Source organism: Gopherus flavomarginatus, chromosome 5 (assembly GCF_025201925.1).
Source record: "Gopherus flavomarginatus isolate rGopFla2 chromosome 5, rGopFla2.mat.asm, whole genome shotgun sequence".
NCBI classification, from domain to species: Eukaryota; Metazoa; Chordata; order Testudines; family Testudinidae; genus Gopherus; species Gopherus flavomarginatus.
In genome coordinates this window covers 46,156,142-46,169,945 of record NC_066621.1, presented here as the reverse complement: position 1 = coordinate 46,169,945, position 13,804 = coordinate 46,156,142, and the positions used below count along the sequence as shown (strand labels likewise).

At 48.8% G+C, this 13,804-nt stretch overlaps 1 protein-coding gene across 8 annotated transcripts in view; it reads right to left on the bottom strand.

Moving 5' to 3' along the window:
- The window catches only part of RASSF7 (Ras association domain family member 7), a 125,822-nt gene that overhangs the window by 10,311 nt on the left and 101,707 nt on the right, over positions 1-13,804 (bottom strand). For all 8 annotated transcript variants that reach the window (XM_050952881.1, XM_050952879.1, XM_050952880.1 and 5 more), the window contains 2 exons: positions 6,897-7,051; positions 2,411-3,306 (listed from right to left, as the gene is read on the bottom strand). In XM_050952881.1, the coding sequence (XP_050808838.1) occupies positions 2,411-3,306; positions 6,897-7,051 (1,051 nt within the window). The remainder of the gene's footprint in view (positions 1-2,410; positions 3,307-6,896; positions 7,052-13,804) is intronic.

Genomic DNA, 13,804 nt, shown 5'->3' with positions numbered 1-13,804 from the left:
CAGGTTTGGGCCAGAAGGAGTTTGTTAAGGCACTGCATTCCCAATGAGAAATATGAGCTGGCTGCCATCTAGATCTCCCACTGGAGGTAACATGGCCCAGACCACAGGAGTCCAGACTGAGACTCAGGAGGGCTGGACTCTGCCACTGACCTTGGGTAAGTTGCTTCCCCTCTCTGCGCCTGGTTCCTGTTCCACCCCGTGTCTTTTCCCTTGAGATTGTCATCTTAGAAGTGGGGATTGTCTCCCTCTCTCTGTGCATAGCGCCTGGTCCCTGCTCTGAGCTGGGGCCTCCAGGGGTGTCTACACTGCAGTAAGACTCCCAAGGCTGGCTCGTGTCAGATGACTTGGGCTTACAGGGCTATAAAATTGCAGTGTAACTTTTGGGCTCAGGCTGGAGCCCACCCATCTATCCTGCGGCCTGAGCCCCAGCCAGCAGACCGGGGCCAGGCACATGCGTTTTACTGCAGTGTAGACATAGCCGAAGTGGTACCATCCTACAGTGTGGAGAGTGGCTGGGCAGGGGCTTGGGAAGTTCCAGATGGAGCCTCCTCTGGTCAGTGTGCACAGTTCCACCCCCAGCACCTTATGCCACAAGCAGAGCTCAAGAGCAGCACCAGTCAGAAGAGAGTTCCTGGGGAGGCTGGATGCCAGCAGCACCTGCTACTTTGGCTTATTCCTTCATAAAGCCAGAAGAGCAGAAGCCTTTACACCACTGGGTGGCTGTGAGGAGAGGCCGGGTGCATTGCTGTTCGTGAGGCAGCGCATTTGGCTTCAGTCTGTCTCTTTTCACTGGCAACAAAGACAAAACAGCGCAAGAGCTGGTCTGCACGGGGATCTCCCCTCATCAGCAATTTAAATAGCACGAGGAAGCCAGATCAAGAGTTCGTCTACACTACAGCGCCACGGCCGAGCTGCTGTAGCACTGGCCGGCAGGTGCCGCCTACATCAGTGGACGTGGTTTTTCCGTCAATGTAGATCATTCAGGTGGCAGCTAGGTCAATGGGAGAATCTTTCCGTCAACCTAAACATCACGTGTCATGCACCTGTTTTCACAGCCTGGAGCGACACAGCTAGGTCGCCCTCATTTTTAGGTGGAGACCAGGCCCTTCACCCTAAGCGGCTCCCTTCGGTTGTGAAAAAAACTGTCCACAAACACTAGACCCAAGAGCACACCCACGACAACTGCCTGGGCAGCTTTCAGTCAGTCCCACTGGTTTTCCAGACACACGAGGGGAATGATGCAAATTCTTGTACCTGCTATTTTACAAGATGCTGGTGGGCAAGGCAATTCTCTGACCTCGGCTTTTCTGGATTTTCTCCCTCCCACCCCAATAGTCCTTTTTACACAGTCAGCTAATTAACCTGCAGCTCTAGCTCACTGTAGCAACTGCTGTCAATACATGACGCAGGTGTAGTGAGTTTTCCTCTCTACTTGTGATCCTCACTTGGAGTGGTGGCAGGGAGAACAGGCTGAAGAGAAGGAAAAAAGGACCCCCTGCTTTGCCCTGAGCTTCTTAAAATCTTCCTGGGTTTAAAGTCTTTAAGAGGAATGATGTTTCCCTCCCGTCTTCCCTGTTGCATTGCTATAGCTATTGAAAAGGCTGCAGCACCCCAGGACCTGCTGCATAAGTGCTCCCTGGAGGGATATCCTGGATACCACAGTGTGGGAGAGGACAAGTGTGCCCCTCAAGCACCAAGACGTGTGGTTGGAAAGCACCATAGAGTGTTCCCACTGCCAGCCCGAGCAGGCACGACCCAGCACCATGAAGCCAATGCTGCTCCAAAGAGCCACACCCGATGAGCGCTCTCTAGCGTGGACATGTCCATGAGCATTCCAGCCACCTCAGGAGGAGCTGTGTTTCATGAGAGTCAGTCCCTCTCCCCACACCCTGCACTGTAAGGTTTGCTAAGCAGTGTCTATCCCAAGCGCTAACTCCTCTGGGCTGGAGCCCACATGGCACTGAGCAGCAAAGCAGGGACCCACAGGGGTGGTACCACTGAACTCAGTGGGATTACTCGGGCACATAAGAGCTGTGATGGATCAGGGTGAGTGTGCTCAACACCTTGCAGGATCAAGCCCCAGTGCATTAATTCTCCCAGCCATACTGCACTTTCAGTGGCTTTCTATACACCCAAGTAGTATTGAACCCTAACTGTCGGGGTTGTAACATTGCCCAGACCACCCCCACTATCTGCCAATGGCAACCTGTCAAGAGCCACAAAGAGCTCTCTACTGATCTGCACAGTGAGGAGGGTTCCGGGGTTTCAGGGCCGGTTCAGCAGCTGGTCCCTGGGCAGCTCCCTTAACAATCTTGTGTAGGCCTCACTCGGGAGGAAGGCCAGAGCATGAGCTGAACACGGCCGCATTCCACTGCTGATCCCCGGGGGCCACGTGTTACTGAAACTGTACCTGCAGATTCCTTTCAGCTTCTTCCAAGGCCTTCCCCACGCTTGCCAGGCTGCTCTCCAGCTGGGCGCTCTGCTTGGCCTTGATTTCCAGATCCCTTTTCATTTTGGCAGCCATGTCCTCCAGATCCGCAGGAGCCTCCTTCGCCCACCTGGCCCTCTCTGTCATCTCTATCTGGATCTCCTTCTCCAGGACCTCCGTCTTGGTGGTCAGCTCGTGGATTTTCTGAGTGTACTCCTCCATGGTGGCCCGCAGGCTCCTCACCTTCTCCTGCCGCTCCCTCTCACACTCCTTCTCCATGTGGAGCTCGCTCTGCCAGAACTCCTCTTCGCCCAGCTCCATCTCGTTCCGCCTGATCAGGTGCTCCAGATAAAGGATCTCGTCTTCCTGGCTGGAGCCTCTGTCCTGCTCCCAGTGCCTGAGGTCCGTTTCCAGGGAATCCCCGTGCACCTCCAAGGAGTGCAGCTGCTCCTGCTGGTGCAGCACAGTCTTAAACAGCTCCTCCTTGGATGGATGGCTGCGACTGGTGCTGTCCTTTGAGTCTACACTGTCCCTCTTGTGCAGTCTCAGCTTGCTCTTGGCAAGCCGATCGCTGGAGCCCATGGGGCCCAAGTTAAAGGTCATAGACTTTTTAGGCTCCCGGGACCTCGGCACCTCTGTGCTGACCGGCCTGGGTTTGATGGGAAGGCTGGCCCGGATGAATGTCCTCTCGGGAGCCTGGGGGGCACTATCAGAGGAAGGGCGCTCGGCCAGGCTGGGGCCCGTCCGCTGCAATATGAACTGCACGTCGTTGGCATACTGTCCACACTTGGCCAGTGACTCCAGAGGGCATTCGTGCGGTAGAAGCTGCCTCTCCTTCTCCCGCAGCTTCTGGATGAGAATGTACCTTCCTGTCTGGCCTGAGAAGAGAACAGATGAGTCACTAGGAGCTCACCGAGAAATGGGGAATATCACACTTGGCAACATTTCATCATGCTCAGCCACTCCACTCCCACAACCTGTACCCGAGATCCCATCTGCATGAGAAACATGTAGAGCCTCTGGCAACACATCCATCTCTCAGCCCTTACCTTAATGCAGCTCTTCCCCACCACACTCAAAGAGGAGACAACTTACCTGTAACTGGAGGTTCTTCGAGATGTGCAGCCCCTCCCTGTATTCCACTGATGCATGTGCACCATCCTCAGTGGATAACAATAGGGACCATCACTTAAAGAAGAACCAGGAATCTGAGGGGAGGGCGGGGGAGGAGACGGACTTCTGCTTCCAGCAAAGACCACCAATGTCAGTGGTTGCAGCCAGGCAGCATGTGTTCTTCCCAATGCTGTGTCAATGCACCTCCATCCACACCTATGGCACCCCTGTCCTTTCTAGCCCAAGGTTACCTATCTGGCTTCACTCCAAGCAGGGGCATCAATCTCACCCCCCACCCCAACTTTTCATAGGCCAATGTACTCCACCCACCCACCCCCGACTTTCCAGGCTGTAATATAATCATATAACATTCTACGTACTGACAACTGTGCCCCCCATTCCCCTGAATTCTTCTGAAATGACACCCCCTGATTCCAAGTCCTAGGCGTTGAAGACTCCCCACTGAATAGCAGTGTTTTCTGCACTAGGAAAATTAAGTCCTGTAATTACCGATTACATACTGCTGGGGCTCCAGGACTCACACCACCAGTTTGTCTGCTTTCAGGATTAGACAACATAGTGGTGACGATTCCCAAGCCCTAGCTCCACTACTATCTCCATCACTGCAGCCACCAGTGGAGAATTACGAGTCTTAAAACATTCCCTTTTACATGTGTGACCTCAGGAAGGATTAGAACCTGGGTCTGCAGAGAGCCAGTCTAACATCTTATCTCACCGTACCGTCTGCTGGATGGAAAAGATATTTGTCATTAAAAGATCATGAGCCAGTAGGTTTTCTGGGAGCAGAAACATCACAACTCAGCTTCAAACACTTTCTGATGCTTCTGAGATTGAGTCAGGAGATTTCTAGCCCACAAGGTTTTGGTCCTGAGCTTGTGGGTGCTTCTCTACTTGCACTTCCAACTAATGATGCTGCAGGTGGAGACCTGATCTGCAGCATCAGCTCGGAGGCATATGTAACCCTGGTGGAGGGCAGGAACACATGTTGATGGAAACTTCAGCTGCAATTTTAGTGAATTTCCAAACCACTAGACAGAATCGCCGCTCACTATTACCCGCAGGATATTCGAACAGTGCAATCAGCACTAACATGCACTTCTCAAGTTCAGGGAAACTGCAAACACATGCTGGGTGACTCATATGGGGTGCCATGACCTGGCTTCTGCCTGCAGAAGAGCACATGGCCACTGACTATTGTTTGTGTCCGCTGAACATCAGGGGAGGCAGAACCTGGGGCTGTTCTGCATTGCTCAGCATGCTGCCGGGAGGAATACATCGGCCCAGCCCTCGCCTGCCTGCTGTGTGGCTCACTCTCCAGTACAGTGTTATGGAGCTCATAAGCCAGCAGGGCTTCTCCCCTCCCTCAGTGCAGGACACTTGTGATTAAGGTGCTGGCCTGGAACTCTGGAGATCCAAGTTTAGCCCCTACACTGTGGGGGTTAGGGGGGAAGGGTAACTCAGTGGTTTGAGCATTGGCCTGCTAAACCCAGGGTTGTGAGTTCAATCCTTGAGGGGACCATTTAGGGATCTGAGGCAAAAATCTGTCAGGGACAGTACTTGGTCCCTTCCAGCTCTATGAGATAGGTATATCTCCATAACAATAATAATAAAAAAACCTGCCATGGCCTCTCACTTAGGAAGACCCCTAGGGTATGTCTACATTGTGGTTGGCTCATGCCAGCTTGCAGGGCTCAGGCTAAGGGCTGTTTCACTGCTGTGTAGACACTAGAAAAAGGAAAAATAACCTGAGCTATGCCCCTAATCAAAGCCAGTGGAGTGGCATTGTTAGAGACAGGGGGTTGCCATAGCTGGAAGCCCACGGAACAGGTGTAAATCAGAATGTTAATAGAGCCTCTGGAGTTTTCAAAGACAAGGTTTTATTATCCACCTTGCTCCTTGAACTGCCTCTTCCCTCTGGGAGCCCAATAGTTGTGGCATTACTGTAGCTCCCATAGCCAGACTGGTGGGTACCCACACCCATCTGACCGGCTACGGGTAAAAGGTATTTATGCAGAGAGATGCCAGACTCTTCTTCCTTCTCCTTTCTAGTAATTAATGCATTACTCATGCAATCCCTTCCTTCAGCTCAGGCCCCACCCCCAGTACACCTGTAACCCAGCATGGAACCTTCAGTGCAAACAGGGAGTTAGCCACAAACACGGGGACAGAGATGGGTAACAAGTGAGCAGAATATCCTACCTGGCAGGATGTCTATCGCTCACATTAATGTGTGACATTAACAACTCTCTGATGCAAAAGCTTCTTTTATGACTACATTTGGAAAGACAATATACCAGAGTGGAATAGAGGGAAAGTTAGGAGTGTATCTGAATTCTACTGGGAGGGGACGGGCAGAAAAAAGGAGAGTTAACTGGCCAGTACCCAGGGGAAGCAGAAGGGAGGTTATAAACATAGTCCCATGGCGTTCCTGCCAACTTTTAACACCTCACAACAAAGCAGACACTAGTCTGTCCCCTCTACAGTTGCTGTAACCTTGGGCAGAAATTGCCAAGTCAGCTGTATTCTCTCCTGGTAAAGTTCACAGCCTTCATGGGAGAACAAACATGTTTAATTCAGACATAGGAAACTGGCTCAAACCGAAAGCTGCCACCATCACCTGGAAGGTCCCAGCAAGTTGGCAGTTTGATGTGGTGCGATGCCCCTCTCATACGAAGACAATGTTCTAAAAGCGGTACATTTGTAACCACCAATGCAATTAAACAAACTTGTGATCCCACAGATGATCATTTGCATCATGCTGTTTATGTGGGAAAGATCTAAGAGAATTTTGCTGTGCCCTCCCTGTGGCAAAGACAGCCTCATGCTACCCTGAGGTCTCCTGCTTCCTCAACCAGAGTTTACTGTGCAGATGTGGACACAAATTTACTTATGAAGAGACTGGCGGGTTCTGAGGTAGGGGGAGAGGGTGGAAGCAGAACTATTTTAGTGATCTTAAATTTTTAAAAGGTTGAAAGTTAAAACCTGTTATCAAAGAAGAACTGGCCTGGGTCAAGCCTTTTGTGTTAGAAATGTAATAGAGTTCTAGAACTAATCCACCAGGAGATAGTGTTGGCTGCTGGTGACAACAGGGGACTGGAGTCAGGACTCCTGGGTTCTAGTCCCATCTCTGCCACTCACTGGGAGACTCCCTGGGGAAAGTTACTTCATCTGTATGTCTCAGTTTCATCCAGCTCCAAAGTGGATAATAATCCTTGACCACATCACAGGAAAGACTTGAGAATGTACAGAAGCACTTTCTCAGGTATTGCAATAAAAACTGAAGTCGGTCATTAACAAAACTTCACTAGACATGGTGATTCAACACATTACTTACCAATAGCCCGTGCCAATGCTATGACCACCTCCTGGCATGTGGTCTGATCTGAGACGCCACACACAACTCGCTGGATACCATCAACCCAGACCTTCAGCTCCATCACCAAAGTTGCAGGGAAATTAGACTCTCTGGACCATCGCAAGGTGGCTTCCCTGTAGGGAAAGAAAACAAGTGCTTGCTTTCACGTGTGCTGTCTGATATAATGTGCCAACCCCTAAACACTTCACAACAATCAAATTAACAGGCATGCAGGATTCCCCTACAGAATGTCCATTTGTCAAAACAGCCAAGAGGCAATTTGTTAATGACAAGAATGGGAGCTAGCCAGCCAATGGAGCCATGTTTCGGGGGCCTAAGACCAGCTAACATTTGACACAGCTGATTTCAAAAAGAGCTTGAGAAGAATACAAGACATTTTAAAGGCAGAGGGAACACACCTTTAATGCCAACATCTCAGTGCGATCATCCCATAGCAGCAAGCGGTATCCCACACTTTACTGGACCTAAAACCAGCTGCTTGAAGCCACTCAGCTCAGCTCTTTGCCCCTCGCCCTTGTAAAGACTGGGCTTCTTGTAAAGACCACCAGAAATTAGTTTCTCTTAAAAGATGTCTCGAGTCCAGCATTGGTCTTAGGTTAAGAGGAATTTGTTCATCCCATTGTAAAGCCAGTAACATGGGCAGGTCTCAGGGAACAGTTCCAGCATCCAACAGATATCACTAGCTTGCACTTTTCACCTGACACTCTCACATTAATCCTGGTTGGAATTGCTTCCTCAGAGCTGGTTGTGGCTGCCAGCACTGCCACTGTCAAAGCAGGGGATATGCTACACTCAGGTTTTAAGTCCTACTAGACACAAGTCTTTCCCTTGTCAGTTTCACAGGCCACCATCCACCCTGAACAATAAATGGGGATAAGACGTGCAAGTCACAATGACTCCATAATCCTCCACTCCCAGACAGCTTCAGAAAGTACTTAATGTATCAGCTAAGAGTTAGTTACCTTACCTTCCCCTGCTCCTTCTTTGAACCTCTATCTACATGGGGATTTTAACCATGGGAGAACTACATTTAAACGTCTATGCCCTATTTTAGAACAACTCATTACCACTCGGACACCATAGGAATGAGTAGGGGACAATGCCCAGATGTTGCCAGCTGGCGTGACAAAGCTGGACTGAGATCAGAAACTGTGTTGAACAGTTTATAATTCGATCCTAACTAGGCTCCGGGTGTATACAGCAGCCATAAATAGCGCTGCAAATAAAACCTGCAGCTCTGTTTCAGTTGCTGTTTGCCAACATTCAAATGGACAAGGCTTTGTTCACACCCATCCCACAGATTAAAGGAAGTTTGTGATCACAGAGTCATCCAATCAGAGTGCAGAAACCATTTCATGAAACTTGGGTGACCAATCACAGAGTTTAAAAACATAGAATTGTAGATACGTAGGGCTGGAAGGGACCTTGAGAAGTTATCAAGTTCAGCCTCCTGAACTGTGGCATGGCCAAGTTAACCTAGATCATCCCTGACAGGTGTTTGTCCAACTTGTTTTTAAAAGCTTCTGATGATGGGGACTCCCCAGCCTCCCTTGAAATCTATTCCAGAGCTTAACTACCCTTGTCATTAGAAAGTTTTTCTAAATCTCCCTTGCTGCAGATTAAGCCCATTGTTTCTTGTCCTACCTTCAGTGGACATGGAGAACAACTGATCACCCTCCTCTTTCTAACAGCCCTTGATATTGGAAAACTTATCAGATCTCCCACCTCAATCTTCTTTTCTCAAGACTACACCTGCCCAATTTTTTCTAACCTTTCCTCACAGGCCAGGTTTCCTAAGCCTTGTGTCATTTTTGCTGCTCTCCTCTGGACTTTTTCCAGTTTATCCACATCCTTCCTAAATTATCACTAGGTATTTTCAACTGCCTGTAGGCTAAAATTTGTTCCCATAAAGTGACTGAATAATTAACAGACTCACCAGTAAAACTCACTGTTCACAGGCAATTTGGAAGCCGAATAAAGAGGTTAGAAGTTGAGTAAATTGTTCATTGCAAACATTTTAGCTAGTGCTGGCATGATTTGGCTCTTTCTACACTGGCCAGCCAAAATGCGCTCTCCCTCATTGTTTCCTTGTGCTTCCAGTCAGTCTGTCTCCACCTGTTGTCACTTGTCTTATATCTAGATTACAATCTCCTCAAGACATGACTGTCTTTGTTCTGTGTTTGTACAGTGCCTGGTATACCAGGGTCTACTCGACACTTGGTCTCCCTCGGTAGTACTGCAAAACAAATACATAATGGGTCTGCACCTTGTTTTGGTTTATTTATGGTGTATTTAAAAGATCTGAGGTGTTTTCCAGCTTGTGCTTTTAGCTTTAGAAATATGAAAAATGTCAGGTCGCTTCTCCCTTGTTCTTGCTGGGTGAAGCAAGGCAGGAAGCACACTAGATACCCGATACTAATCGACACAGATTACATGAGCCACTTATCAAACAATAACAACATTCATATGGTCTGAATCAGCTTCACATCAAAACTATGAAAAGAATCCTGAGTGAGGACACCTTGAGCTGCTACTTACACACTGGAATCCTAACTAGAAAGCCATTCAGCTGGACACAGTGCCATACCTTGGTATATCCCCTGCTGTCAGCCAAAGCCAACTCCAGAAATAGTGCTTCACCCAGGAAGAGAACACAATGCTCGGAGATGCCAAGAAAGTTGGGGGAGGCAGGAGGCAGGTTCAATTCAACTGGCTAAATGCTTTGAATTCCTCTCTCACTACACCTAGGAACTCATGGTTCACTATCTCTAGGTGACTAACTCTGACATCTTAACTATTCACAGCTGTTGCCAGAAGACTGGGAAAAGGCAGGTGTAACTAGAAGCATGAGTGTTTAAGAGAATGCACTGCATATGTATCTTCAAGTGATGGATGAACTACAGAATGTTTGGAGACTTAGCCAAAGTCTATCTGAACCACAGGCACCGACTTTCCAATGTGCTGGCAGGTGCTCGACTCCTGGCTCTGTCCCAGGCCCTGCCCTCATTCCACACCTTCCCAAAAAGGTCCCACCCCTGCCCCACCTCTTCCTGCCAGGTTCTGCCCCCTCCCCTGGAGCATGCTGCTCCTTGCTCCTCTGATCGCAGCGGGCGGGAGGTGCTGATTGGCGGAGTCTGCCAGTGGGTGGGAAGCCGATGGGGAACTGCCGGTGGGTCCTCAGCACCCACTATTTTCTCCCCCATAGGTGCTTCAGCCCCAGAGCACCCATGGAATTGGCACCTATGATCTGAACTCTCTGCTCTACACAAGGGCGACGGCAGCCCCGCTGAATGAGGGAGATTCCACAACCTTCTGCTCTAGTTGGGTGGGCAGGACCACCCCAGGAATAGCTCTTCCCTACAGGATTTCAGTAGTTTCCCAAGCCAGCAAGGGCTGAAGTATGTGATCATGGAATTAAAAAACAAAAAACAAACAAAAAACCACCACTTTGAAAAATACTTGGTTTGTGTTTAGGGCAAGGATGGGATGAGGGAAGGAAGCAACATTTGAAAGTTATTAATTTCTATTACAGTAACCCTTAGGAACCCACTGAAGAACATAAGAACAGCCATAATGGGCACAATGCAGGTGCTCTAGAGGGAATGAACAGAACAGGTAATCATCAAGTGATCCATCCCGTGTCACTCATTCCCAGCTTCTGGCAAACAGAAGCTAGGGACACCATCCCTGCCCATCCCGGCTAATAGCCACTGATGGACCTATCCTCCATGAACATATCTAGTTCTTTCTTTAACCCTATTATAGTCTTGGCCTTCACAACATCCTCTGGCAAAGAGTTCCATAGGATCAATACCCTACTGGGCTAGGAACCAAACAGACATAACTAACGTAGCCAAAGCTACTAGGGGAACTAACTCATGGAGACAGTCACATTATACACAGCAGTGAAGTAGTTCTGCTACAGGCCCCCTTGTCTCCCCAAAAATTTACATCTGACTGGAAGCAGCTGGTTTTAAAACACTCCATGATGAATTCCGGCTGTTCTATCATGGTGTGAGTGACCAGCGTGGATGGGGCTGAGTTAGAGATGGGCACAAGCTGCTGCTTTCAGATCAAGATAGGACCTTTTAGCAAGATTGGACATGGGTTTCATAGTTTGGACTCATCTCTAGCCTAGAAGAGAGTCTCTGAACTCCATTAACCCCCTTCCACAACAGCCAGAGTACAGACCAAGTTACTACTGGAAACTGGTTCAGGCTATTTAAAAGGGGTTCCGGTTTCCCAGTCCAGCACACACAGAACCCAGAACAAGATGGCATCCCAGTCTCTGGCTGGGTAGTGGCTGCTGCATTTTTTCTGGCAATTAGTTCTGGCTGGAAATCTGTTTTTTTCTCCCGCAACGATAATGCCCAGGTATTTCTGCTGAGAGCATGGGTTCTCGTGAGTTAGTTGGATTTATTCTTTCTTTTTATTTCAATTACTCCAACAAGTTGGCAACAACTCACTGGGGATTTTCCAGGCAATAACTGAAGCAGGAAAAGCAGCTCTCAGTCATTCTCCCCACCCCAGCAGTGGGGCGTAAAGGTGACGGGATAAGTATTTTCAAAAGTGTATTGTTTACTCCCAGTTATCTTTATCTGGGAGGAATAAAGAGACCTTTACAGAACAGCATAAGCCATTAAAAGGTTTCCAACATGTACCAGAGGAGTGTGCTAAAGAAAACCTCAGAGCTCAGATTGCCTTTGACAAACTCATCACTGTAGAAGGTCTTTGTCAGAGTACCCCACCAAGTTTATCGGTGTTTGAGTGAAACTCACTACTTAATGCTTTACAGTGAGACACTGGGAGGTCATGTCTATACTCAGAAGAAAATATCAAGTTAGAATAACTTTTCCAGTACCCTGACCCCAGGTTAGAAGAGAAGGGTACTGGGACTCCTGCTCCCATAAGTTTCAAGATCTCCCCACCCTTACCATCTAGCCACAAAGAAAGTAGTACAATCACAATCTCCTGAAAGCTGTTGCGAAGGCCAGGCTGAGAACCCGTGTGTTAATGCACATGTTCGACTTAGCATGAAATTGCCCTTACTGTTGACAAGGACAGTTGTGTTTAAGGGCATATTAGTTGGTCCTGGTTAACCGTAGAGTCTGATTTGACAGGATCCAATTAGCAATAGCAAGTTTGCATCTTTATGTATATCACATGGAAGGATTGGAAATGCACAGTTTAAATACTGGGGATCACCCAGCAACCATGAAGACCTGAACAGAATGGTTAGCCTGAGACACTGCATGGCTGGCAGCTTTTGAAGATGCTACTCGTCCTCTGCCCCATGTCTTGCCTCTCTCACAGGCCTATCCTACCCTGTTTGATGATGGGTACCAAACACAGCTCCCTGACTGCGCTGAAAACAGCTGTCTCCCTGGCAGAGACAGGGTCCAGCACCCATTTTACCAAAGAGTGGCAGACTTTATTCTCACCATGCTAGAGCCTGGCAAAGCTAGCAAGGCATCTCTTTTCAACTCCAGCTGAGTGGGACTGGGTGAGCAGCATATGACACTGGTGTCTGTACTACACACACACCCCGTAAGTCCACAGCAGTTCTTTGCATTATCTGCATTTCCCCCCACCCCTCATGAACCCCACCTCCCTAGTTCAGGTGATGCCTTTTCAAGGTCAGGGAAGTAATCAGGATGATTAATGTGAGAGAGAGCCTTTTCATGGCTGCCTTGATTTACAAGGTTATGGCCACTGCTAGTATGTGGAGGAGGGTGGGAACAGCCTTCAGACAGCAGTCTGCTAGTCATCTCAGCAGCTTGTTTGAATGCATCACTCCCTGGGTGAGGGTGGGGATGGAGGAATCCTGACCACCTGCGCAGAGGAGGTATTAGCAGAGCTTGGTTCATTCATGAATGAAAGTGGGGGGCGGGGGGGAAATCTTCCCTAAAACCAAACCCAGCTCTGAGTCCAAAGAAATGGCCTTGATGAAGGTGTGGTTTCTTCAGGCTCTCACCCAAGGACACGTACATCTGGTCACGCCAATAGAGCGACAGATGTGTCAGTACTCTAGGTCTCTGCATAGGGCAGGGGAGGCTTTACAGGGGCCGTGGAGAAGGATTTCATAGGATGTGTCCCATTTCGGATTTTCTGGCAGCAGCTGCCACATCCATGTTCAAGGCCCAAATTCTCCTCCCGGTTAATGGGAGTTTTGCTGCTGACTTTAATGCAAGTAGGGCCTGGCTCATTGCGAAGCAGTTTCCCACCTCCTTTTCTGCTCTCCTGCAGTAACAGTCTCCACTAGACCTTGCCTATACTTTGCCTAGGAAATCTGGACCTGGACAAAAAATAATTACCCCCGCCATACAGTCTCTTCCTCATTTTAAGTGAGGTCTCCCTTTCACACACTCATTTCGTCTGAGGTGGGAGGTGTCTCCATTTCAGTTTCACCTTAGACACGTTCCAGAGTTGGCCTACTTGGGTGTGACGTGTCTCTCATGGATTCTAGTTTGTGTGAGATCACTGGTTCTTTATGTGGTAAGCTCTGTCTTGGTTTTGCACATTCTGCAATAGTACCACCATCTGCTAGCATGAAGACTCCTGAGGGGACGGAGAGTTACCTAGCATGCTGTGGTTTTTCACCTTCTTTCCAGTAGGCAGTATACATTACGCTCACTAATCTTTGATAAATTGGCTCTTGTAGATCCTGACAGCCAAGCACCTGGAACAGTCCTAAGACTTAAACTGACCTACCAAGGATTTTAAATATTTGGGCTTGTGCCCTTTATTTACCATGCACAAAGGCAGGCCTGAAAGATGAGTCTTTTAAAGCTTTCCTCACCCTGCTTTTGCTTTTTTAAAACCCTAGAAAGTCAGCTCTGGTTTTCCCTGGATTTGCTCAGAGGGCC